Source organism: Frieseomelitta varia, unplaced genomic scaffold (genome assembly GCF_011392965.1).
Source record: "Frieseomelitta varia isolate USP_RPSP 00005682 unplaced genomic scaffold, Fvar_1.2 scaffold_217, whole genome shotgun sequence".
In the NCBI taxonomy this organism is placed as follows: Eukaryota; Metazoa; Arthropoda; class Insecta; order Hymenoptera; family Apidae; genus Frieseomelitta; species Frieseomelitta varia.
Window position 1 is genome coordinate 943733 of NW_025109939.1, and position 27699 is coordinate 971431.

The 27699-nt window shown below is 34.9% G+C and overlaps 2 protein-coding genes and 1 non-coding gene across 6 annotated transcripts in view; 1 reads left to right on the plus strand and 2 right to left on the minus strand.

Moving 5' to 3' along the window:
* Positions 1–580: 580 nt before the first annotated feature.
* On the minus strand, positions 581–2601 carry LOC122527425 (trans-Golgi network integral membrane protein TGN38-like). 3 transcript variants are annotated; one of them, XM_043651615.1, is made up of 4 exons: positions 1278–2601; positions 1150–1197; positions 915–1069; positions 581–827 (listed from the first exon to the last, which is right to left on the minus strand). In XM_043651615.1, exons 1-4 carry the CDS (start codon positions 2377–2379, stop codon positions 678–680), a joined length of 1455 nt encoding a protein of 484 aa, XP_043507550.1. In that variant the 5' UTR covers positions 2380–2601; the 3' UTR covers positions 581–677. The 3 variants fall into 3 exon arrangements, with proteins under 3 accessions (XP_043507550.1, XP_043507549.1, XP_043507548.1); XM_043651614.1 differs by having other exon boundaries at positions 915–1072; positions 1278–2600; XM_043651613.1 differs by having other exon boundaries at positions 915–1075; positions 1278–2599.
* Positions 2602–3123: 522 nt separating this feature from the next.
* Positions 3124–3195, plus strand: Trnad-guc. Its single transcript has one exon. It is a non-coding gene; the product is annotated as a tRNA-Asp (tRNA).
* Positions 3196–9569: 6374 nt separating this feature from the next.
* The window catches only part of LOC122527418 (fasciclin-1-like), a 31291-nt gene continuing 13161 nt past the window's right edge, over positions 9570–27699 (minus strand). Inside the window, exons 4-8 of one of the 2 annotated variants that reach the window (XM_043651588.1) lie at positions 22576–22790; positions 19408–19570; positions 18958–19102; positions 18590–18631; positions 9570–13519 (exon numbers count right to left, since the gene is read on the minus strand). In XM_043651588.1, coding sequence (XP_043507523.1) covers positions 13329–13519; positions 18590–18631; positions 18958–19102; positions 19408–19570; positions 22576–22790 — 756 coding nt within the window. In that variant the 3' untranslated portion in view covers positions 9570–13328. The remainder of the gene's footprint in view (positions 13520–18589; positions 18632–18957; positions 19103–19407; positions 19571–22575; positions 22791–27699) is intronic. The other variant, XM_043651589.1, reaches the window with a different exon arrangement.

Consider the following 27699-nt stretch of genomic DNA (forward strand, 5'->3'; position numbering starts at 1 on the left):
TATATTATGTAAATAACATTTTTTTAATCAGTACTTCATTGATCTATATTAATATTTACATTCATCATTGCTTTCGATTTGGTATAACAATTTAATTCAGTTTTTTTTTTTAATGTATATTATTGGAAAATATTGAAATTATTCTCTGAAATATAGATTATAATATTGGAAATATATTATGCGTATGTTTTTTCGTAAAATAAATTTCAGCTCCGAAAGGAGATTCATGACAAATAGCAAATAAAAATTTTTGATATATTCAAAACTGTAAAATTACGTATTCTTAATTATATAAGATTAATATTAGTACAAGTTCAAAATTAATTACATATTCGAAAATAAATAAGATTAACATTCTTCTTTTCATATAATACCAATATAATGAAAATAAAAATAATCTTTTATTGTACTTGTAATGAATTAAGACACTAAATTACAAGTAATATTGAAAAATCATTAAAAATAAAAACATATAAATCGAAAATTTAAAAATCTATCTATTGTAATCTTGATGCTATATCATTTAGTAATAGTGAACTCTAACATGATAACAATTAGTGGAACACTAATAAAGAATTAATTTGTCAAAAATAAACTCATATTATAATGGATGTATACTTGAATACAAAATATGTTACACAAGTGCTATTATACAGCTTTAAAGTTGGATACATGCATTAATATATGACATGGGTCACATTTGCATTACACTGTGATGTAACTGCTTCTTCTAGTGTACAATCTAATTTACGATAATTAGCAGTGCTTGGTCGTCGTCTACTACGGCTGTTTCGTGATCTTCGTCCTTCTAATACAATAGCTAATATCTGCAATATTAAAATATCAAGACGTTAATAGCGAAATTTACAAGCCATGAATAAATAAAGCTATTTAAAAGAAAATAAACAAATTACTTTTTGTTTATTATGATAACCAATGTACGCAGCTACTGAGATTAAAGAAACTACAGTGAAGTAAGTAAAAAAATGGGACTCTTCATCTGTCCTAATGCTATAATGAGGTATAATATCTCTCTGTTCAGAAGGTTCTGGTATATGTTGATTTTGATCTGCTACTGTAAAAATATACATTGAATATAAACAAAAATATTAACATAAAAATATTAGAAATTATAAAATATTTTCATACATAGTTTTTTGTCTGTATCAATGGACTGATCAGTTCCATCACTTGGATCTGAAAATAAAATATTATATTCAAATGCTTAATAGATTATATATAAAAGTGAAAAATTAAATATATTAAGTAAATCATACCAATAGGTAATTTGTCATTTTCCATCTGACTCCACTCATCTTCATTAACAGGATTTTGATGATCCTGTGTATTTTCTGATATTGTACTTGTTTTGACATCTTCATTAACATCATTTATATTTCCTCCAGCTCCATTATTTATATCTGGATTAGTTTCTACTTTTTCATCTCCAATTTTATCATCAGTGTTAGATGCAATGCCTAAATTTTCAGGAACATCAGCTTTCTCAACATTTGTTTCTATCTTTTTTTCTGTTGGATATGTGACAATCTGCTGATGATTGTTACTATAGCTGTTGGTATTAGATTTAACAACAGGTTTAGCACTGTTTTGCTTTTTTGGTAATAACACATTTATAGTGGAAGATTTATCTATTTTACTTTTAGTATTATCAGTATTTTCTTTTGACATTCTATTAAAAGTTTTATCTGCTACTTGAAACTGTTGTTCTTCTGTCTCGTGATTTGTCTTTATCTTTGTACTCAATACATCTTCAGGCTCTTTTTCTAAATTCGTATTTATTTGTTTTGTATCATCAATATTTTTATTCCATGCTAGTATTGCACAAAGCGGAACAAATTTTTCTGACATATCCAAACATATTGAATAACATGTATGAGAATTATTCAAATGTACATGTGATAACAATGGTTCCACTTTTTTATATGCAAATTTAATATCCTTGATATTTTTACAAAACATAGTTTGGTCACTTTCTTCTTTTCCAGGGAAGAAATCATAGATATATGAGTAAAACGTAGTCATATTAGTAAGATACTTATAATGTTGACTAGAGTGACAGACTTTATATATTGTATCATAAAATGCCAAACATAAAAAAGTATTCATGGACTTTAAATCATGTTGATAAGTGATATTCTGTCCTTCAGGATATGCTACATCATGACAATCTGCTATAATATTGTTTTCGTACAAAAATGTTGGTATTTTACAGGAGAGTTCGGTATCATTTTTCATTACATTTATAATGTTTTGGGCTGTTGGTACACTTAGTACACTTGACACTTTCATGCAATAAAGAAAAAAAACAAACGTACTAAAACCGAAAAATGAACGAATTACGTTTTTTGAGTTATTCATTATTATTTTTTATGCTGAATCAATATTCTCTATAGCTTTTAATTTTTTTAACAATACTTCCAACAAATTTAACACTACAAGTACAATATTTTATTCTTTGAGGCTACAACGAACATAACCTTCCACAATCCAATTTACTTGACACAAACCCAACCACACATTTAATATCATAGAATTTTACATATACGCCATCTTTCTTCGTTTGAACCTACATAACCTAAAAAGTCCTTCTAGTAATTTTTATTTCATGTCACATATAAAAATTTTGTAATAATAATAATGAAGAGCAATACTAGTCTTATTATTTATTCAGCAGGAAATATCTCTGTAATTGTACCATGATGATATTAATTTCTATTAATGAGTAATTTGCTGAAATTAATAATAATATGAAAGAAAGAAATGAGAAAAAATTTACAAAGACTTTGCATTTGTTAGAAATATTAAGAATGATATTATAATTTAATTTATGAATAATTTAAAATATGCCAAGTATAGAAATATTGATAGAAAATAAAAAAAGAAAGAAAATACATTTGCCTCTTAAATGATGTACATAAGTTGTCACAAATAAAACGAAGCTTAATGTAGATATAAATTTATTTAGTTTTGAAAAAGATATCTTAGCTGAAACAAAAGTTTTAAATACAAAATCCTTGATAACATTGTTTATAATTTAAAAAATAAAAATAACATAAAACTTTTAAAAATAATATCGTTCAAAAAATATAAATTCACAGAAATTCCTCGATAGTATAGTGGTTAGTATCCCCGCCTGTCACGCGGGAGACCGGGGTTCGATTCCCCGTCGGGGAGGATTTATATTTTTCTTTTTTTATTTAAATTTATATATATTGTATGATTATGAAATAGTATCAAATAATAATAAATACTTTCAATAATATCACATTTAAAAATAGTCAAAAATTAAAATTTATTTTAAACTTAACTAATAATCTAATATTAAGTATTATGTTTGTAAATAGAAAAAGGAAAAGCTTTTATCTAATCGAAGTAAAAGCTTCCGATAAGAAATCGAATACATAAAATTATTCTAACATAATATTAATAATAATATTAATACAATAAAGAACGATTTGTGAAAAATGATAAAAATATATAAAGATGAAACTAATCCAGTTTTCTGATCAAATGCAATTATTATCTATTATTTTAGCAGTTAAAAATAGAACAATACAAGATTGCAGTTAAAAATAGAACAATACAAGATTGAAACTTTCACCGTTAAGTTAATTTTTTGCCACGTACAGTATGCTTTGTATTTGAGAAGCTCGTTGTGCACTTATGTATGTATCTAATGCGAACGTATCTTTGGAACTTATAAAACATTATTATTCCGCTCAAAATTTTTTCTTTATAATCTAAAAAATACGAAAATCATTTTGAATCCGGAGATGGAAGAACAGAATTCAGTACGGAAAGTACAGAATTAAAAGCCATCTTAATCACTTATGTTCAAACTTGACCCAAAATTGCGGGAATCCAAACATTTCAAATTACAATTTTGGGATCCTGATTCGATTCGTCATTATAAGAGCTGAGTCGAGAAACGAGTATTTCAAATTTGGGTCTGGTGAAATAGGTGAGTTCGAATGGATACTGGAAATATAGGAATAGTGATCGGGTAGCCCGATTGCGTCAGGCGGGGAGTTTTCTCTGAAAGAATGAATAAACGTTTGTTTAAACTTGTCTCGTAAGTGTTCTTTATTTTTTGTAAAATTATACAGCCAAAATAATATCATAATTTACGATGCAAAAATTTAAAAACATATAGATATTCGCGTTTCTTTCTTGAACGACTCGTGGACATTTCGTTTCGTTACTAAATACGTGTATACCATGCTAAAATAATTTCGTAGTTGTATATACTTTGCTTGGTAAATGTCGGTGTGTGATTTCGCGACGCGAGGTCTGAAAAATTATTCAAACACGATATACGCTTCCGTTCACGCGAAAACGCGCTTCAATCAACGAAACCCACTTAAACTATCTTATAAGTGTTCTTTATTCTTTGTAAAATCATACAGCGTAAGCGACCACAATCTACACAGTGTAGTCAAGCGAGATACAAGTGACATGATCGTTCAACGATCGGGCAAACGACGATCGAAGTACCGTTTTCCGTTCTTTACGATGTTCATAGACTAAGAAACACAAAAAACTTTTCTTCCCTTTAATTTACATTATCCTTTTATTTTTACTTTTATGTATATATGTACTTTTTATCTATATGTACTTTTGAGAGATAATCTTATTATTATTATTATTCGGCACTGATGTCGCGTCGTTCGCCCAACGAATACAGACACACACACACACTTGCGAATTCAGGTGGCTCGAAATGCGCGAATTCTTTCGTAAAAATTTTACACAAGAGGCTTCTCTGCTGTCCCCCGCGTGATTTCGAGGAAAAAGAAGAGAAAGGAAGGGGAGGAAAGAAAAGGAACTTAACGTTTAACTCTGAAGATACAGACAAATGTAATACACGTACACCTAAGACCTATAAGAAGAAAACTAGAATCCTCTGCTGGTTAATTATCTAAAATATAATTATGTATATTATGTGTATGTATTACCTAAACGATTATCGTGTGTTGCACTGCCTGGCAATCGAAATATCGAGCGACCGCAATCATCAATTCATGATAGAACGACAGAAATAAAAATTGGCTTTTGTACAAATAGCTCTGTGGTACGTAAAATTTGATTTCCCTACTATAATATAGGTATATAATATACATATATATTTATATATTATATATATAATATATATATATATAATAGCTAATAAATAATCCTTATTTAAATTTAATTAGTTAAATTCAATTAGTTAAATCCCGCTTTTTTTTTTTTTTTTTTTTAAATCTTGACCTATATCCAACGCTTAAAATATTAAATCACTTATTGTATCTTAGGTTTTCTCATATCGTCCGCGATTTTCTTTTTTTTTTTTTTTCTCAGAAAAGAACAAACTCTCCGTTCTTCTCTCTCCTCTTTCGTATGTTATTTCGTTATCAGCTACTTTACCCTTATTTAATAATGATTCACGTTACGCGACGCCATGTACGGTAGTTACTAGTTGCATTTAAATCACCTGCTGCACGGTTGCGAATAACTGGGAAAAAAGAAAAATCCTTGCTACGTTGTGACCGATGTTGATCGGAAGAAATTTGACAATCGTGATCGTCCGTGGTAAGATAAATGCAAATGGCAAACACGTGGCTGAAGGAAACGCGCGACTCGAAAGGATTCACGACGATGAGAATGGAGAGAATCGAGGTTTGCTCGGTGTAAGAAACGTCTCTATGCAGGGCTAAACTTTGGTGCAGTGTTTCACGTGTTCTGTGGTAAACGTCCTACGAGCTCAATAGCTGATACATTTTCTGGATAATATTTTTGGGACACGTAATGAAATAATAATTGCAAAATTATTAAAGTGAGAAATAAGAAGTAATTTAATTTCATATATTAAAAAATTATACAAATTATACTAGGAAGAAATTTCACGATTTAAGAAAGACTGATAGATACTAAATAAATGTTCGTTTTGGAAGAAATTCACATTATTTTTAACAATTTAATATTTAAAGTTTGTTTCGTGGATGTAATATGTAAATAATGTAAACGAAGTATAGCTCAAAATTAGTTACGCGAGATTTAAATTCACCCTCAGCGTCACTAAAATACTTTCTCAAAGTTCAGCGACCCACTTGAGAATTACTCTCTATAGACACGTGTGATGTATAGGTACCTAAGTAGGAAACGTGCATACGGAGCTGAATGTTCGCGATTATTTTCGTCTATGTTCCTGCGAGCGATAGCCTTACCGCTAGTTTCTAATAATTCAGACAATAACTTCTTACGTATCTTAAAATCGATAATGATAATAACAGAGTGACAATGACAGTGACAAAATGATTACTTCGAGGAACGATTGGTACGAATCTCTTTTCCCTTACGTTTATCAGAATCAAAATGTAGTGTGTTCGAGGGAGACTACCATTATCCTCGTATCGTAAATCAAAATTCGAATGTAATTAAAATATTTGCGACTCTATTTGAATATTTCAAATTCAATGTCGCTCTACTCTAGATAATCAAGTGGTCGTTGCGAGGACAGGCAAGTTAAGTTTCATTGTAAAAGTGAATTTTATACATAAGAAGCAATACTGAATAATATAACAATTTGCCACTTTTACAAAAGTTTTTGTCTGCTATTGAGAATAATTTGTTTTCGAAATATGAAAATCCCCTTTGCGAACGAACGCGCTACGGTTAAGCTCAAGAGCAAATGTTAGTTTCTTTCTTTATCAGTTCACGAACGAATGAATTTGAAATAAACGAGAACCGCTGAGAACGAATATTCTGGGGACGTAGGGGACAAGTCCGATTCGAAATTTGACTATCAAACGCAATGGCATTTCTCCCTGTCGTAGAAACGTACATATCTACAAAATGTACATAATCATGTGGAAGGAAGTTCTCTTCGATCAATTTGTCGATCAATTATCACGCGAAGAACGAACTGAATCAATATCGAGGAACGCGAGAAAAATGAATCGTCGATTGCTTTACACGCCTAGTTCTTTGGTCAGCGGACTAAAATACGAGATCCTCGGTGACTGTTCAATCAATCGTTGCAGACTATTCAACTTTCTCGCACTCTTCTACAAGTTGAGAACATTTATTTCAATTTTTACTCGAACTTCAAGTTTATAGAACGAGGATTTCTTAATTTTTTGGTACGTTTATCATGGAAAAAAAAAAATCATCTTCTTTGATATAATGTAAATGGCACTTTTAGACTATTAAAGAAGTTTCCGAATTCTCCCTTCTCTTCGAGGAATTCTTTAATTTGCATAAACGAAGAGACACCGAGGTTTGCTTGAAATTTTCTTGAATCAAAGAGCGGTTTTCACAAATCAAGTACTTTTTAATTATTCACAATTAATGTGTATATATAAATATATATATGTATATATTATATTTTTCAATTCCTTATTATTCGTGTAAACATTTCAAGTATCAAAATTTGTCGTATCGAACGTGTCATGAAAAATACGAAGGGACAGTAACAAAGTGAAGACAAGTTTGTGTAAGGACAAAGAGATTTCCAACGAAACTCTGATATGAGTTAAATTTCATTTGAATCCCTATAATTTACCATATATTTCCCAATCATTATATTACATGAAATTTCAATTTGATGATTCTTAAGATCAAGACGTGTTCCTTTTTTCTCTTTAATAATAAAACAGTTATCACTTGGTGTAACTGTCTTCCCTAATATGTATTATTACTCGTATCACGTGCTTCATGACGATTATACAATTATTTAGTACCAAAAATTTCGTTCTGTTTAAAATTAAAGATCCCTTTCAAATAGCAACAATTCTTCAAACGAGACACCCTCCCCCGGTGATTTTTGAAATCGCGAGGGAATATTCTCGTCGAACTGTACAATTTTTCCGATATATCGCTACTTTCGACATATGTCTCAATCCAACTTCCAAAATTCTTCGACTTTTCTCTTCATTTTCACAGCAAAACTGACAAAAAAAAGAGCTGAGAGGCGTATTGTATGCTGTACGTTTGGATATGCAACTGAATCTATAGGTATCTCGAGTGTATTCACTCGATTCGTCTTCTTCTTCTTCTTTTTGATAATTCAATCCGATCCACGATTTTTCATCGTTTCGATTCGCGAGATTTATCGTATATATTCAGAGTTAGCCAAGATTTTCGTCATGTTTTTCTGTTTAAAATAGTGCACACTACTGACCGTAAATATTTGGACATTTCCGAATTATTGTCGACAGGTAAAATTCAGATGAAATGATTCAGTACTGCATTAAAAATGATCTGGAGAAATAACTAAAGTTATTAAAAATTAATGATAAATTGTTAAAAACTGATGAGGTACAAAAATATATTTAATATATGTTACGAAATAAAAATCACGGAAAGAATTTCCATGGTTCTTAGCGTATGATTGTACAACTATTGAGTGAAGCAAGAAATAGTAATAAAGAAAATATTAATCAAACTTCACAATGTTAAAAATCTATTTAACCATAATTTCACAATATAATTTGAGAGCTATGTCATTTTTTAAAATAACAAATTAATTCCACGTGGAGATAAACTTTGATTTTTACATTTTTACATTTATATCTTATTTTCAAAAGAAACAATACAACACAGTAAAAAAAAAAAAAAAAGAATAGGCGATCTATAAATGAAGAAATTATCTCATCTTCTCTTATTAGCAAGTTAAACGTAGCAAAGCATAAGCATAGTCAACAATAGAGAAAAAAACGTTCTTCGGCCATATCTCTGAAATAACAAAAAAGATATCAATGGTTTTCTATCAAATCGTATGAAATGTTCAAAAATTTGTGCTCAATAGTGTACGAGCCGTGAAAACGTGACGAAAACGGGTTCGCCAGATTCCGTTAAAAGAAAACGTCGGAAGGAACACAAGGGAACGTCGGATATGCTGTTTTTTTTTTCCTTCTCTAGCGTGTGTGTGACACTTTCGCGGAGTTCCGTGCGACGACATTCCCTTTTTCGAAATCCTGTCTCTCGCATTTCCATTCACACGATTTACAACCCCAGACATAGCTGCGAACATGCGATTTTTTTTTTTTTTTTCGTTTCGGCGTTACGCTTGAACAAGCTGAATATTAAAGACGCATCTACACGAGGAAATAGAGTTTCGCTATTTATTTTATTCGTTTTTTTTTTTTTTTTGTTGTTTTTTCGCTTTTCAATCTTAAGTTCTCGTCTAACGAACAAACAGTGGTTTATTTAGAGTTTATGTATATTTATATATGTAATAATAATAATAATAATAATTCATAATATCAATTCATCCCAACAACAAGTTTTAAGGTATCATTTGATAGTACTATATTTTCTGTTTTTATCTCTTTCTCTCTCTCTCTCTCTCTCTCTCTTTCTCTCGTACTCTCTATATCTCTCTATCTCTCAGTTCCTTTTCGTCTTCTTTTTTTTTTCAATCGTACTTTCTTTCCTCGTCAATATATCTCTCTGTTTATTATATATTTATATTTATTTATATTTATTTACCTTTTTTATTTTTTATATATATGTATAGACTGATATCAACACGTATAACATCGAATTCATCTATTTAATCCGTTTTCCTTTTTCCCATTATTCCATTTTTTTTTTTTTTTTCGCGGAGAAAAGTGCGGGGTTGCTGAATGAATCTCTTAATTACAAGTCTTTTATATTTCGTCCTCTTTCTGTTTCTTTCTCATGTTTCCTTCCTTTTTTGTAACTAACGCGCGCAAAACAACCGGAACAACCCGACCGATCCGATCGTTCATCGCTCCCCCTCGTTTTCTTTAGTTTCGGCGTTTCGATTGCTGAACGACTCTTTCGCTATTTTCTACTCGTCTGTTCCCCCCCCCCTCCCCTCCCCCCTTTTCTATTTTATCCTGCAGGAGGATAAATGTAATTTCGAGGCGTTTTTTTTTGTTCACCCTCGAATACTCAGGTTCTTCTATCTGGTCTCTAATGGTTCTCATAGCTCATGTTGTACCTATTCTCCGTTTTAACAGACACGCGCGATTCTTGTAATTACTTCTACACACCTAGCTAAGCTCTTACTAATGGTGGAATGGAACTGTGATGTGTCATTTGCTTTCGGGTTTTTTTCCTCTGGTTTTGGATAACGTGGTTGCAGTTCAATCCCTCGCTACTGCGTATGTATATAGATATTATTTAATTTGTTAGTAGAATTACTCGCTAAATTGTAATTGGTTATTAGAGACTGTTGTCAAAGAGTGGAGGATGCGAGACAGCGAAAGATCAAACTGAACAGCGAAAGTCGAAACAAAATATACAAATCCGGGGAATAATCTCGATTGTGACACGGTGCATTGACACAGATGATCCTATATAATGTATATGTATAGATATATTTTATATAGCACTGTACAGTCGATAAAAAAGAAAAAAACAAAAAGTTCCTGAATGAGTATTTTACGTGTTGTGTAGACTGCTTGAACGAGTATCCGAGTGAAAGAGGAAAATTGCAAGACAAAAGCTTCTCTCGTACAATTTTCTTGTAACAGTGTTTGCAATCACTTATAAATTTACTTGTATCCCATATTTTCCATTTCATCCCCAATCTTGCAACTTGAAAAAAATCAATTATAATTGCAGCATGGATGAAAATTCATACTTAAGTATCGTACTTATTATTTCTATTTTCGTTTCAGAGTTTTGTACATTTATTACTCGTTGGAATAGTTCAAACAGGATTGCTTTCGTTTCAGACTTTGATACCACAATAGCGAAGCACAACAAAAGGACCACAGTTTTTCACTTGAATTTATAATTAACTAGTCAGTTCAAACACGAGACATTAATACATTAATTAGTCAGTTCAAACACGATATATTAATACATTTATTGCTGTTAAAACAATTATTTTCACTTCAAGACCCATCTCTCCAGTCTCTTTCAATCTTTGTATAAAGAAAAAAAAATTGCAAATTTAGAAACACGATGACAGTCGTGCCAATACACATATTTGCAATTAAAATTTTACAACAAGTAAAATAATCGTGGTAACAGCGAACGTTTCAAACCAAGAAAGAAACTTCTGTTTTGAAAGTACCTCAAAAATGGCGGAAATTCGTTCAAACAGTCTGCACAACGTCGGAATGTGATCGAATCACTTCTACTGGGTAAAGCTCCCGCTTCTTTCAACGATAATTGTACAAAAACTCGCTCGCAAGCACGATTCGGCTTGCAATGAGACGTGGCAGTATTATCAGTAAGTAGACAGTGTAATACGATATGATACAGAGAGAGCAAGTGTAATTGGAAGTCACGTCCAAAGCGCGAAACAGCGCGTCGAAGGGCAACGATGTCGATTGATCGTTTGAAAAATTTCGTTCCTTCAGTTTAAGAGAATTTTTTAGACCCGATAGACTACTATAGTGGGATACTGCATTCTTGTTTCTCATTTAAATATTTTTCAGGGAGGATAACTCTGTCTCTTGGGTTGTCTAGTCACTTCTCAATGTGGAAAGACTCACCTAACAAATTGGTTTAAATTTATAGCGGCATTCCATTTATTGAGACACAATTTTGTATTTTTGAGAGACTACAATTCGTCATTTAAATAGTCTAATTTTTTTTTACTGTTGCAAACTATTTTTGTAAAAAATTGTCATTCGTTTTGGAAATTATTCGATAACCATACGACATACAATCAATCAACTTGATCATCCTCTCGGAAAATCGATGTCTAAATTGAATGAAAATTCTGCTATACTTGAAGTAGCTTAAAGAATTACGATCAATGACGTTTATCAATTCGAGAAAAATTATACTTCAGTAACTCAAATTACATTTTTATTAATTAGAGTATACAGTTTCCCAATATAGCATCAATAAGGACCGTGCGTGTAGATAATATCATTCTTATCGAGCCAGTTTTCACTCGATTCTTCGAGAGATATCGGCAAGATGGCGACTCGTATACCTCGGCGCGCAATTTATACGCCAAGAGAAATGACGCTCATACATACATACACACAGAACTATAGCGTATCATTGTCAATGAAATTGAAGTACCATAATTAGGCGAGACGTTAGTTCGTACGAAAAAAGAGGTTCTTATGGCCTGAATGATCGACGGCGTTCGATCCGAACTGACGTTAAACGCGGGACACGTTAGACAAGTGTCACCTATGCACCTGCGTGTTCATCTAAAATATATCTGTATAGAAAGGACAAAGGTTGAATGTTCGATAGTTCGACAGTGGAACTTTCGTATGGTCGTGTAATCCTAGGTCGTTCAGAAAAGAGGAACGCCAGCATTAGGTAAAATCAGTCGTGTATAATTTACACGAAAGTCAGTAAAGCTTGAATCGAGGAAAAAAGCTAAGACAAAGTCGAAAGAAACGTGCTACTCTCTGTCGGCGTGACGAGAAATTGAATAGAATTGCTCTAAAGAAAAAAAAGAAAAAAAAAGAACTCCGCCAACCCTCGTTGCCCTCGTACTCGAAGAAGGTTCCCCGAAATCTCTGCTCCACCTCCACGTTCGTTCTCTCTCGTTCGTAAAGTTCTCTTTTTCTCGTCTTCTTCTAAATTACTTACTCAGTTGGTACGGTTAATTAATCATTTGGTACGACCAGCGACGTACTCTCTAATTCGCGCGATCGCCGTTTTCTCATCTTCCTCTTTGTCTCGTCGATGAGATTTATTTATTTCATCGAAGATCCTCGCGAGACGATTCCTATCGACACGATAAAACTTCAAATCAATATCGAATCTCTATCGTTACACCGTAATAACACCTGCACGTTCTGTAGCGAACCGTTACTGACGACGGTAATTCGACTTTGAAACTGCTAAATAGTACGTTTCCCGTTTTAAGCTTCGTCCACGTTTGTTAATCGGTCGGTTAGGCTCTTGGCTGATCGAAACGGAAATCACGGTAAATCCTCTCGCGTGGATCAGGCCAAGAGTCACAACACGAAGTCGCTCTCTCATTCAGGATCGTCCCCGATCCGTCGTGCCTCGGTTTCTTCGCTTCAGGGAGCACATTTAGGGGAGCATTTATTCTCTTTCCTTCCCTTTTCTTTTTTTCTTTTTTTCTTTTCTTTTTTTTCAAAAGCGAGACGAAAGCAACGAACCCACAGTTCGCGCAGCTTGCACTTCGGGAGATCGCGGACCACGCTCTGATCCCTTCGAACGTTCGAGAACAGAGTCGGAACAAGGACAGACGATCGTCGACGTTCGACGATTTCCTCGCGACGACGAGATCCGAGATCCGAAATCTCGTGGACTGCACGTGTTTCTCGAACGAGGACGATCGGAGACGGTCCCGAAATAAATTCCTAGGTGCACCTATGACAGAGACTCGCGGTGGAGACTCGTCCTTAAAGCAGCCACTTGGCCACCAGGATTATGATCAAGTGCGATGCCAGGCTGGTGACCGACGCGGCACCGGTCACCCTCACGTCGCTGTCCTTCAGCAACACCGCGTCGATCACGTGGATGATGCCGTTGGTGCACTCGACGTCCGGGCGGAACACTCGAATCCAGTTGCCCTCCCACTCGATCTGGTAACCTGTAAAGAGAAACGGTCACGATCGATAAGTCGTGTCGGCTGAATCCCGTGTAAAAAGGTTGATCTGGAACCGACGAGATAGATCTGACGGGACGGATGAACGAAGCGAGTTGCGATGTTTGCAGCGATGGACAAAACTCCAGTAGGTAGCGTGTCACTTGTCGAGCATGAATCTCGCGGATGACGCTAAATTGCGCTTGAAAAATCAAGTTCTCAGTCTATGGAACAGAAGGAACGCAAAATGCATGTAGCGAATGTATTTGTTCAAGTTTAAGAAGAAAAAAAGAAAAAAGAGTTAGATTAATTGACTGGGTAGGTTAATCTATCGTTAGTTGGAAAGCCTTGAGTATGGTGTCGATCTGAAAAAGTTACGCAGATGCTTAGAGTTGCGAGTATCGTTCGATCCAAGAAAATTAATCGAGACTGACGACTGGTTGTCGCGGCGTAATTGCAATACAATCAAAAAGATCGAGATCAATTTTCTAACATTTTTTTGATTACGCTCGTAGTGTAATATATTATTAAATAATTTACTTATATATATGTATATTATTATTAAATAATTTATATATATATGTCATTAATATAAATATATATTAAATAATTTATATATAAGAGCACGTAAGTAGAAACGTCCAGCTTGTGTCAGACCGCGATACGTTCGTATCGTAATCATAATAATTTATGTATCTTCTTATATATTATTTGTATTTCAAAAGAACGGAATTATCAAAATAGAACAAATGTTACGTTCAACGGGAGATCAGTGTGTTTCAATATTTAACATGAACGAAGATGACAAATCTATTTAAAATTATACTTGTTAAAACGCGAACGATATCGCGAAATTACCAGCATAAAAGCCAGAGAGATTCGTTTAAAGCAGAGGTCTCGAAAATAGGAAACAAGATAACCAGGCTGATGACTGTCTCTTTGTCCCTCTCTTTTTCAAGTTATCACCGGTTATTACATTTTCATATCTCTCTCTCTCTCTCTCTCTCTCTCTCCTAGAGATGTGCACCGGTATCTTTCATCTGCAATTTTACGCTCATGGTTGCTCTCGCGCGATTCAATTATCTTCCTGTTTCTCTCTTTGCTTAATTATTTCTTTCGATATTACCGCTCGTTTTTACGTTTCGCCGTCCCTGAGTGCTTTCCCCTTTCCTGTCGCGCGTTCATCGGCTCGCATTTATAAAACTGTGCAACACATTCGTCGGGAAAACGCGTCGGCAATTCGCGCGACTCGTGGCCGAACGAAGCACGTAGCAATTAGCACCGGCGGTAATCAAGGAATTTGCATTTAAATGGTGGTCGAAAGGTGCATAATAAATCGTCTTGCGGTCTCAGCCCATAATTGTGCACGTTCTTCGTCGGTCACCGAGCGCGCCGAGAGTGCCCGGAAAACCACCAAATTACCGTGTATCGAAAACCGAATTGCTCAACCGAATCTATGCGATTCTACGCTTCTTTATTGAATATTAAATTTGTGGCGAAGAATTTTCTCCTTTTTTTTTTCCAGCGACGAATTTTAAAAAACTCGTCAGACTTTTAATAGTCCAGTATACAAGTTTAGAAAACGTGTCACGTATTATACTAGAGGGACTATTTAGAAAAATATTTCAACAGTATTAATTAGACTATATTTTAAAACAAAACAAAATTTACGATCTTCGATAATTTCGATTATCATTTGTTCAGGTTGTTCGTTTTACTGTGAGAAAAATTACAAATACACAGATTCATTAATAGATAACCCGGACACGTTGAACAAATTGACGAAATGTTTTAAACTTTCACTGAAAAGTTTCTATATTTTCCGTTTGTAATGCTCCTTCGTATGCGTACGAAAGGTTTTTCTACGCGCACGATGGTGTGCCATAGGAATCCTTTGAAACGAATCTGCCGGGAAACGAACTTTAGAATGGAGGACGTGGCGCAGAAAGCTCGCCGCAAAAAGCGTGTAAATTAAAACCGGCCATAGATAACTAGAGTTGAGGACAATTTACAGGTGTCCATATCGTTCTGTTTCGCGTTCGTCACGTCCATTTATCGTAGCGAAAAGGAAATGGCAGCCAATATATTTCGTGCGCCAACCGTTCGCATCTATCCCCCGTATCCGCAGCTTTTTCTCATCTTCTCGTATTTTCTCATATGGAGAACAGGTATAATACGAATTTACGCCGAAACTGATATCCTGTTCGAACGAACAGCGATGAACACGTATGGTGAGAGATAACGAACAAATTATAATACCTCTAACTTTATTTGATCATTTCCCGTACTTTTTGCCGTCATTTGTCAACTTTTCTTCTCTAAAGATGCTTTATTTTTAATCGCTTGTTAATTTATACGTGAAAATGAAAATTTTTAATATCTTATTTACAACAAGGAAAAAAGCGAAAGTATTGGAGGTATTCTGAGAAAAGAAAGAAACAAACAAAGTGCGTCACTAAAAATCCAACTTTGTCAAACCAAAGGGTCTCGACTAGATAATTGGACTGCAAATTTTTCTGCACTAATTGCAATTTTAATGCAAAATTGTATATAAAATATTCAGAGTAATGGGCTCGTTTCGAAGCGAAATTCACGCAAATATACGAAATGACACGGTTCAGTGACAAAAGGTTCACTCCTGTAGATTCTTGCAAGTCTTGAGTTTAAAATTAAACGAAAGAAGAGAAAAACATAATGAAACACCGAGCGTTTATTGACTCTTGATATTTAATCAGCGAACGTGGAAACTCGGGAAATTCGATATTAACGTTTGCATCAGCGTTTTCGTACAATGGGGGACAGTTTTTCGTAGAAAAAGCGACGACGCGACGGCGACGATGAGCACGACTGCATGATTCAATCGCATTCACACCGGGAAAGCTGGTCCTGCGTTTTTACTCTAACAAGCTTAATCGACTTGTTCAAGCGAACAACAAGCAGTATGCGCACGGCGCGTGTCGGCCCGGTTTTTCTTGCAAAATCACAAGGATACTCACCGTGCTATTGTTCAAATAATTAAGTGTTACAATAGACGGCGCAATCTGTAAAACTCAGCACGTTATTAATTTCGTGTCTCGATCGTAATCAACTGTTTTGCTCCTAAATAAATGATCGCTTGACGCGAATGACGGGGAAAGAATTGAGATGAGATCGAGCTTCTAGCGTGTGATGGAAAATATCGTCTGAGATACCTATCTCTTTACCTATCGAAATATTTATAGCAGATATTCATTTGTACAAAATTTTTCTTCAAACGCTTAAAGAAATGTGTAGAGATTGAATACTTGGTTATGTGGATCTTTTGAACAGTATTGAACTTGCATGGTGTTTCTGAAATTTATTAACTTGATTTGAAAATATATGATACGGAAACTCATTCAGATTAATTCATCATTGAACGACTAATTTAATGTTGAACGAACGAACTCTCAAACAATTGAACATACGAAGATAAAATCTAATTCATTTTATTCACGATAGAGAGTTAGGTATCTCATTCTTTCACATTATGTCTCTCAGCAAAAAATAGTTCTTTCCATCTTTTAACTAATAAACTTCCATACTTGTATCTAACTTTCTTTGTTTAAAAAGTTAAAAGAGGCAACAAAAGCAATTATTTCGTCTTCCAAAGTACAAAATTTAATCTACCAATTTCGGTTTTACTGGCATTGCACATCCAAAAAGTTTGCCATAGTCAAAGTTCGCCAGGTTAAAAAATTGAATTAAATGAAAATTCATCAACAACGATCAGATACAAGTACGTATCGTATCAGCAACCAATTAATGAATTGTTTCGCGTACAGCGAGCACTATCGTCGCAACGACGAATTCAATCACCGAGTTTTTTTTTACCTTACCGAAACCAAAGAAACAAAGCTGAAACGTTCTCAAGAGAAAGATAAAGAGAAAGCTGCGTCTATCTACGCTGATGGTAGTTCGATTCGTTCGAACGAGGCCCAAACTGGACAGAAAAGTTATATCGCTGGTCGTGCACGCACGTATGATTAAGAAGCAACAACGTGAACAATTTGTGAATAAGTGAAGAAGCGCGATCTACAAAACTCTGAGAACAAAGAAGCATTCTTTTTAAGCACTGAGACTGTATGAAACGCGCGTACTTGATCAGATTCGAACGCAGTAAAGGAAAAGATATACGTGTTTGTAGTCGTGTGAACGAGGACACGTGATCAAACGACTCTCGAATCTTTTTTCATTCGAATTTCTCATACTTCAAGTCGTCTCGTGTCTTCCTTTGCGTCAAATGCTTGTGTAATAATTGTAATAATGTGTGTTTCTAATTGGAAACGATAAATGCATGAATTTCGAAATGCAAGGAGTTCTCGATTACTTGGGTCATTTGGAAAAGTTCTCAGAATGAAGAACGGAGTTCAAAATATTACATCTTCTCTTTTTTTTATTTAATAATTTAAAAAATCAATGATAATTTAGAGTCATTATGTCATTCATTTTAAAATAATTATTAATAGTTTCTTCGACTATTTTTTCATTGGACTTTGGCAAAGTATCTTGACAAACGAAGACAGAAATTTCAAAGTCATTCGTAATATGTTGATATTTAAATTCCGTTCAGCTCGAGTAAATTATGTAAGAATGAATTGCATTGAAATATTTCATTCGATTTTATTAACAATCGTTTCGACAAGCGTAAAGAAACGAAAAAACGTTTCAGAACTTCATTCTCAGGACTTTTCGTATCGATCCGCGGGTGAACTCACTTCAATCAAATAATATAAAATTCGATTGTAAAATTTGGACGATGAGACTAACGCGCCTCGTGGAGAACAATCGCCAGAAACGTTTGGCAGAGTATTCGTCGCTCGATCTTCACGTTCATCCAATTTATCGCATGTATAAACAAACGAGTCGTTCATCTCGATAATAAATTTCGCTTGTGAGAAGTTACACGCGATTGGAAGTGTACGCGCGTTAAACACGGTGCGTGAAAGTGCGAAGAACCCTTCACAAACAACTGACAAATAATGTGCGCAGAGCTCGTACTGGTGTCAAGCACGTGTCGTCGCTCATCGGCGACGTCTAAACATTGAACTCACTCACCGAAAGTTTCTGGTCGGATCATGTTTTCGTCGTACTTCTCATCTAAACGTAACGAAATAGCACCAGGTTTGAAAATGAACAGACAGAGCTCCTAAGGTATGGAGCGTGTGAACACGAAGCAAATAAAGTCTCTCGTTTTATCCGTTTACGAGAAACAACAACGAAAAAAAAAAAAATATATATATATATATGTATATACGATACACCCGGACACATTTAATACGTGATGTAAGAATAAATTTGAAACAAACGTCGAGTGTATCTGAAGAATACTGAAGGGTACTAATTGCAATAGTGCTTATTCACAAACAATCATTTCTTCCTTTTTCGAAACAGGGCGATTCTTCTTTTTTTTTTTTTTTACTCACTTTCGCTGTACTCCCGGACACGAAGCTTCAGGCTGTCCCTGGCCGCGGGAAGAACGATCGTGTCGTTGTGCTTCATCTCCTTCAGCTTCGCCATCGTGTACGCCTCGTCTGCTATCACGAGGTGTCGTTCCAAGATTTGTTTCGTCTATAAACAGATTTACGTAACAGAATTTGTGGAAGGGACGGGTTTTGCGTTGATTTGTTTTCACGGGAAATTGAAACGGGAAGTGCCGTTTCTAAGTGAAGCGATTGCGAGTAACGTTTCGAACGGGTGTCGAATGACAAAATATAAAATATATACTCGTCGGATATAAGGTATTGCGTAAGTTTCTTTAAAAAATGCAGATGGTCTTGGAAATTTTAGAAAATCTTTTCCAAGTAGTAAATAGACTTTAATGACGACGAAGATTAGTTTAATTTAAATTAAATTACACATTAGGGAACACTCACGTGATAGCTGAACTCGGGCATGAAGATTTTTTTCGAAGTGGATGGGTAACTGACGGCAGCCACGTTCCAAGCATAATCGCGCGGTGCGAAATAAGTGAAACGCGTCGTCGTGTCGTTCAACTGATCGTTGAATCCCTGCCGTTGTCCAAGATAGTAGGTGGAACTTGAAAGAAAGAAACAAATTGAAGAAATTCAATTACATAAAATACTACATACCACACTTATTAGATTGTTAACCAAACAAAAGTTTCGTTTCTGAAAGGATTAACATCACTCTTATCACTAACAAATTTTTCCATTCACTCCAAAGAAATTCAATTCCATAAAATACTATATTTACCGTTTTCCTAAATTTCCTGAAAGGTCAGAGCATCTCACTCTCAAAAACTATATCACTCTAATCAAACAACGGACAAACAAATTTCATCTTAAAAAAATTTAATTGCACAAAATAGCCAGTTATCCGTCTCGTGTTACAATTTTTCCACTCAATAGTTGAAGACATTCTCCCAAATCTCCCATCTCTTCAACCCCTCCCACTTACTTCTAACCCCTAAAAATTGCACTCTCGCTTGTTCAAACAAGACAACGTAAAGAAAACAAGCGGGACTCGGGATTCAGATTCTCGAACTCGATCCGCCATTTCCGTTTTCTCAAGTCGCAGGCCATAACGGAGGGTTAAATACACCCTATCGAGAGGGGGTTTTGTTGGGTATACGATCCCCTTACAAACCACCTTAAGCGTTCGTGTAATACGCTCGATCAGAGTAAACCTGGGAGAGGAGGGAAACGTTCGACGTTCCCTCGGACGGCATCATTCGTTTCGAAACGGTTTGTAAATCAAGTGGTGGCCAACGCACGTGGCAAAAGGGTGGAACGTAGAGGCAAACGAATCGATGGCAGTGGATCTTGATATTCGTAAACGTATAGACGTGACGTATAGGCGTATAGCCTGAACTACTACTATCGATGGCTTCTCTCAGTCTGGATATCATGGTTTGGGGTGATGGAATGCTGACATCACCATCCATCCACCGCATCGAATAACGATAGCTATCGTATAAAGGGGCTAATGGCATTAAAGGCAGCGTACAACCGATCGTTTCCTAGCCAATGGTTGTTCAACGATTCCACGTAACAAGATGAGGGTACTTGCCTCTCTATCCCACTCCCTCCATGACAGTGCATCGTTTGCGGCGGATATATCGTCTACTAATAAATTCGTCTCGCCCAGATGCTTCGAGAGCTACGTTTCACGGCTAACACGTTAAGGGAGACTCGTGGGGGTTCTCTTTGTGGAGAGTTTCTGGTCGAAATTTGGTGGGGATTTTCTAATTTTTGGACATTTGAGTTGGGGGAATATTTCCCATGTTGTCCAGTTTAATACGTAGATGAAACCTAGAGACTGATAAATTATGAGCCGTGTGGATTTTTAAAGAAAATTCACATCATTGAGAATATAGTTACAAAAATATAGTGGAATGTGGATTATTTGAAGAAAATTCACATTATTGAGAATATAGTTACAAAAATATAACTTTGATAGAAATAGAAAGTACTCTACTTTGAAGTACTATATATTTTTTTTTTACACAACGTGGATTTGACAATTTTAATCGTTCTTCATGGTATCTGATACTACAATCGTCCAATTTATATATGTTACACATACATGTATATATATATTTTTATAACTTTAAAAAAATAGAAATTAAAACTATAACCTTGATAGAAATAGAAAGTACTCTACTTTGAAGTACTATATATATATTTTTTTATACAACTTGGATTTGACAATTTTGATTTGTCCTTCATGGTATCCGATACTACAATCGTTCAATTTATATATGTTGTACATATATGTGTATATATATTTTTTATTGTCTCCAATAAAAATTTCACCTTTGTCAATTATCACAAGCCAGCGATAACCCACAAACACGTGTTAATTGGCAATTAGTCTGGCTCTCTGCAACTTTTATTCCCACGCTTTTTTTTCCTCCCCCGATGTGTCATAAACGTTTTAGTGGACATTCGTAGTGTTTGCTAGATATTCATAGATCGATAGAGTATCACTCGGATCAGCCTCGGATACAGCATAAAACACGCGCCATACATAAATGTTTAGCCACGAACGCTCACTCATTTAACGAGATTTTAGCGCCACGAAAGTTTATTTATCGGTTATTGGAATATCATTTAATTGGATTTTCCATTATCGATACACCGATAATTGAAATAACGAGAGGGGAATTAAATCACGGCTGTGTCCGACCGCGCAGTATTCATGCGATTCGAACACGTACTTGCGACCGTGGTTTCATTAGAAATGAATGGGAATATATGTGTTTTGTGCGTTTCTGTTTGTCATGTACACAATAGTTGGTCGCACGGCGATTTCCATAAAAATTTGATTTTTCTCTTTCTCGTTTGAAATGCAATTGACACATGTTTCCATCCAAAAAAAAAAGTTGTCTTTGGACAACAGAAGAAGAATATCTTCGCCGGTATTTTGACTTTGATCGATCATCTTTCAATTTAGAAGAGAATGAGAAGAACTTGGATTGATTCAAAAATATAAAGAGATACGGAAATATCTCGAGTAAGAAAACTGTGTTTCAAAACTGTACGCACAGAGTGAAAACACGCGTGACTCTGAAAGTCAAATAAAATTGCAACATCAAACAAGTGAAAACTGACTAGTACAGTATCAATAGAGAACGTATTGCAAAACATTGCCTGTAAAAAAAAAGAATTAATTGTCGTTCGGATTGAAACGAATGATCTGAAAATCTATTTTCCGGGGATAATTTAATCTCGCTTGAATGTGGAAGTGATGTCAATAGAGAGAATCGAAAGCAATGGCGTTCAATACAAAATTTAATACGTCGGCGTGTAATTGGCAAAATCATACAATTCTCCATGCAAGAGCCTTGTTTATAGTTTCAATTGAGTTAATCGAACGTTTTTCACGCATTTCGATCGAATCGATGACGCTAATAAACTCAACGTGTACAATTATAATTAATAATAAAACCATTGTAAATTTCTCTCTTAAATTTCCCAAAAGTTCGTAAAAACACCATCGAACTTAGTTGGATTCAAGAAAATTCAGACGTATCGATCGTAACGTTTTAAATCGAGCACGTTGCAAAAATATTAACTTACTTGAGCATAGGGTCGGTTCTGAGTTTATCTAGGACAGTGGTATACGGGACACCAAGAACTCTGTCGATGATGTGAATCAGTCCATTGGTAGCGGCGATATTTGCGGTGACCACTGTCGCGTTCACGCCACCACCTTCCACGGTCACTATCTGGTTTCCGCTCGGTTCTTGAAGCACGTTGAAGTACAGCTTCTTTCTATCTGCTGCCGTAGGGACCTACAAGAAATCGAGAAAATCTTAAGTGTATCGAAATATACTCGGCATGCTTGGACACATCGAAACATCGATATAGTATATTACGAGCCTTACAGAAGTCAGATGAATCAGTTTCTAAATTTCTAGCGTTCTCAGCCGCGTTTAATTTTGAAGAAATATAAAATACGGAATATTAATATAGTAAAGAAATATTTTTAAAAATCTAGTGTTTTCCAATTTCTTGAGTTTGCGACTTCTGAGCGGCTCGTATATTAAGACCGAGAATAAATAATCCGTTTCTTCGAATAATTCACCCTTTATCATATTAATAACTTGACTAATTAGCAACGTTAGTAAAAAGAAGTTCACGCAAGATTTAGATTTACTTTTTCAGTTGTTTTCATGAAAATATGAACGATATTTTACTTTTATTAATTAAATTATATCTCGCCAAAAATGTATGGATTTTCTTCCTCTGTTTTAATTTCGATTGATCAATCAATGATAAAAAGAAGGAAAGGAAATACCAAGTAGTTGCAGAGAAATCTGGAAACACGGTGGCGAACAATTTATAATTAACGAGAGAGTCACGGCGATTTTATTCGAAGAACGGTTGAAAGTTAGCCTGGTGCAAACACAACTCGTACATATCTAATTGCAAGTTACGGCGGAAGACGAGGGCCTAGTTAAAAGTTATATACGTTCTCGTACTTGCAACATTCTTACAGAGCGGAAAGAAGAGACTTAGAAGGGAGGCGTTGTTAGACAATTGGCAATAAATCTTCTTTATTCAGATCGGGCAAAGATCAATCTTCCAAAGTTTCGTTCTATTAAGAAATTGGAAACTGTTTTCTTTCTTGAAGTTCAATTCTCGCAAGTGTATCAAAGTCACCTGACGAGATTTATACTTGCATTGACTTGTTTCTCGGGTCGACTGCGAAATATATTGTTTCTGAACGTTGTCCCCTTGACGGCGTGAAATTTCTAATTACGCATACACAAACTGTTTCATTATATCGAAGATAAGAAATTGATTTCGTACATTGAAATATAAATGTTCAGATGCAAGACTTCTGTATAAACATCGTGTATAAAAATAATAAAATAATAAAATAATAAAATAATAAAATAATGAAATAATAAAATAATAAAATAATAAAATAATAAAACAATAAAATAATAAAATAATAAAATAATAAAATAATAAAATAATAAAATAATAAAATAATAAAATAATAAAATAATAAAAATAATAAAATGAAATATATTTCTGCTCTTCGTATTCTGCAGTTTGATCCGAGAACAAGTGAAATCTCGGAACTATCTAACGAACAACCACTAGTCAACCGTGAAACAACAGTTACAACGAACAACAACGCAAGCTATTAAAAACCACAAAAAGTACAATTAAAAAAAAAAAAAAAAAAAAAAAAAGAAAAGAAAGAACTATCACAAAGAGAATGGCGCGTCTATAAAGCATTTGACAGGCTTAATTCGCGTTTTCAAGCGGCCGAGTACCCGTTTAAAGTTGAAAATTTGTTTTCTCATTGGAACTCCGGCATTTTCGTGGAAAGTTTAATGAGAGCAGAAGCGACGAAGAAAAAGGGGCAAAAAGAGACTCGACGGGTAGTGAGAGGTATAAAAAGATAGAGAGGCGAAGAGAGAGAGAGAAATAGAGAAAGAGAGCTTAAGGGTAGTGATTCCTTTTCCGGTTGATCCTCTCCTCTCATGAATTTTCCGACTTGCACTCGACGCCACTTCCGGTTACTTTTCCGATCTTGAGTTGCTCGCACTGCGCATCGTATATAGATGCATCTATCCGTCGAGATTAGCGGCTTCAAAGAGCAGATCGAATAAATTCCATGAAAATCCACGGCCTCTCCCCTTTCTCTCTCTCTCTCTCTCTCTGGCAAAGAATTTTCCTATAAGCTTCTTCTCTCCATCGAAGAGATCACTCGTCCTTCTCCTTCTCCTTTTTTATTCCACCGAGATCTATGCACTTGCCTACTGCGCGTGCTTCATTCCGCGTTTCATTCGATTTCGATTCTTCTTCTTTTTCTTCCCTCTTTCCACCCGCCCCTTCCTTCACCACGATATTTAGTACGCCCAAGTGCGATTCTGCTTCCTTTAATCGAGTTGCAGCCGCTCGAAGCGAACGTAACTCGCCTTTTAATCGTAATTCAGCAATTAGAGATGCAGCTGGAATTTTCAATATGCTCGTCTGTTGAATCTATGGGAATTTATCTTCTCACGCGTTCCCTTTGCCTTTTCCTTGTACATTCAACAATTGAAAATCTCGTAGATAGGGCTGGATTGAGTTAGAAACTCTTTGTGTTCATGGTCGAATTGTTTTTGACAAAATTCCTTTAAATTTTCATCTATTCCTTTGGATTTTTCACGTTCTTTTATATTTGTTTCTTTAAATTTTAATTTGTCTAATTAACTCGTCGAATTCGAATCGATAATATACTGTAATCGTACATGTGAATCGATCTTAAAATCGATAGGTAAGATTTTCCCTCCCCGTTTTCGAGAAAGTCGAATTTAAAAACTTGCGTAACGAAGTCTGAAAGTTCGTGAAAACTTCAGTCGTTTGTACTCTATGATATGATAATGAGCAAAAAAGTGTGGCATGAAGTTGTTCGTGCGAGGTCTCGTCTTCAAGAAAATAAAGTTCAAACATAGTCAAGAATTTCGACGAATTTCCAAATTAAATTTCCTTAAAAACGAAGCTCCTGACACTTTACCAAAATTTTTCTTGTCGCTGAAACGAACTCCTCGACTATGCAGAATAGAAAAGAAAATTCGATAACAGCCACGTATTCAAATGAAACATTTATTAAAAGCACTGAATGACTTCAATTAAGAAAGCTATTCAAATCAATATATCTTCAATAATTTAAAAAAAAAAAACAAACTTTCTCTAGCTATTTTATCGTTAAAGTAGCCAAAAACTACAATCAAACATTGCATATTGTCCCATTACTTTTAATTTAATTTGCAATCCAACAAAAAATACGCAATTCTTCATTTAAAATGAAGAAAAATGTTAAATGCTAGAAAGAGTACAGCAGGGGATAGCAAAAAGGATTTTATTGAGAAAAATTAGAACGCGAGGAAATTTCCGGAGGAAATAAGACAAAAAGACCCTACGTAAGAATGGCTTCGCTGTTCTATCCTTTGTACCATGTAATCCAGTATCTTCTTCTTCCTTTCAGAAGAAAACCTGTCTTTGGGAGGAAGCAGTTCTTCTTAATTGGCAATTAGCTAAGTAAAAACGACGGCAAGCGACATGCACGTTATTGATCGATCGGGGACGAAACGTCCTTAGACAATTTATAATCGCAAGTGCGAGCGAAACGTTCGTTCTGTTGTCGGAAGATCCTACAAGAGAATTTAATTTTACGCTACATGGTAACGTGGCATAACGTATGGTAATATGGTATATATTTGATAAATAATTTCTGCGGTGGAATTTTTTTACTCAAGGTATCCAATTTGAACTCTGAGAAGACACGGCGTTAAATTTTCTATTTAATTGGAAATTTAATTAAAAGTTAATCGCCCCCGTACGGGCATATAAACGTAACTGTGCGCAAGAATAACGAAATAGTTTCACTCACGTTAACAATTCCATTTCATCTACCTTTGATTAGACAGAGGTACTTTAAAATTTATCAAATTAAATTATAAAAATTACAATGGATACTAAGCACATTTCTGAGAAATGTTTTTAACCATCGCATGGAGGTATCTACAAAATCGACACTTTTTTCTTCGAAGAGTACTATCGATCAACATTCCGAAAACGCATGAAACATTCCGTAGTTCAATAACGATCGAAAAAATTCTCAGAAGTAGTTCGAGAAATCTTGGAAGAAAAAGGAAGAAGGAAATGGAATCGAAGCAACAGAGCGACAGTACGAACACGCAACGAATGCGAATGTTGTTTCTGCCTTTAATCGTTGCCTTGTTTGGCCAGCGAAAATATCGCCGGTTTTTATTCACGGAAGGTCCGGCCGATTTGCATTAAACGGCGTTGCTTTCACGCCAATTTATTGCGCGGATGTTTTATGTCGCTCTTCTGCTTTATGACGCAGCCCTGGGCTTCCAATGAGAGACGATAAAACAACCACCGGAAAAAACGCCGGCAAGTTTCACGACGCGACGCGTTCGAGATAAAACGACTTCTTTTTCCCCGCGGCTGGACCACGTTGTCGCGAAATAATTAATCCATTCGACGCGGTAACCGCGAAACGCAATCCCGGTGGATCTTTGTTCGTTCGGAAGCGATAAACACTTGGTAAATTAAAGACTTGATCAGAATAATCAGACATAATGGCTTAAATATGATCTCTAAAAATTTGGATATTTCACTGACACTATAATTGCACAGATAATTTTTTTAGAAAAGAGTTTTTAATTAAAACGTTTGATGTTTTCTTTAGTGTTGTCACACTGCAGGCAAAGGCAAAATTGTTTCTGAAAAATTCATTTAATTGACACTTTATACATAATTCGTAAGACAGGATTATCACGATTGTAACTGAGTCACAGAATCCTTTTCAATAATCGTACAATAATTGAAATAAATAACTTCAATCAGTTGGGTTTGACACTTAGATTTGATACGAATAATGTATTTTACGAGTAAATTATAAGTGGGCTGTCAGTTCCGAATTATAATATAAAAACGCGATAAGATTTCTTTACGATGATGCTTGAACGACATTGCGCAGAGTATATTAATTCGAGCACGTTTCGTAAGTCGCGATATCAGTCCCTGGCTTGGCTAGCGACTGTCGATTTTGATCTGTGAATCCAATTACACGAAATCACCGATATAGCTAATTACGCTTGAATATCCATGCCTGAATCATTCAGCACGCTGATACGGAACACTGCCTTTAATTATATCCTCTGCCTGTTC

Coding starts and splice junctions, on each gene's coding strand:
- LOC122527425 (XM_043651613.1), bottom strand. CDS start 2,379: ATGAATAACTCAAAAAACGTAATTCGTTCATTTTTCGGTTTTAGTACG. Junction 1,198..1,277: donor AAATGACAAATTACCTATTG/GTATGATTTACT, acceptor TTTTATTTTCAG/ATCCAAGTGATGGAACTGAT. Junction 1,076..1,149: donor TGATACAGACAAAAAACTAT/GTATGAAAATAT, acceptor ATATTTTTACAG/TAGCAGATCAAAATCAACAT.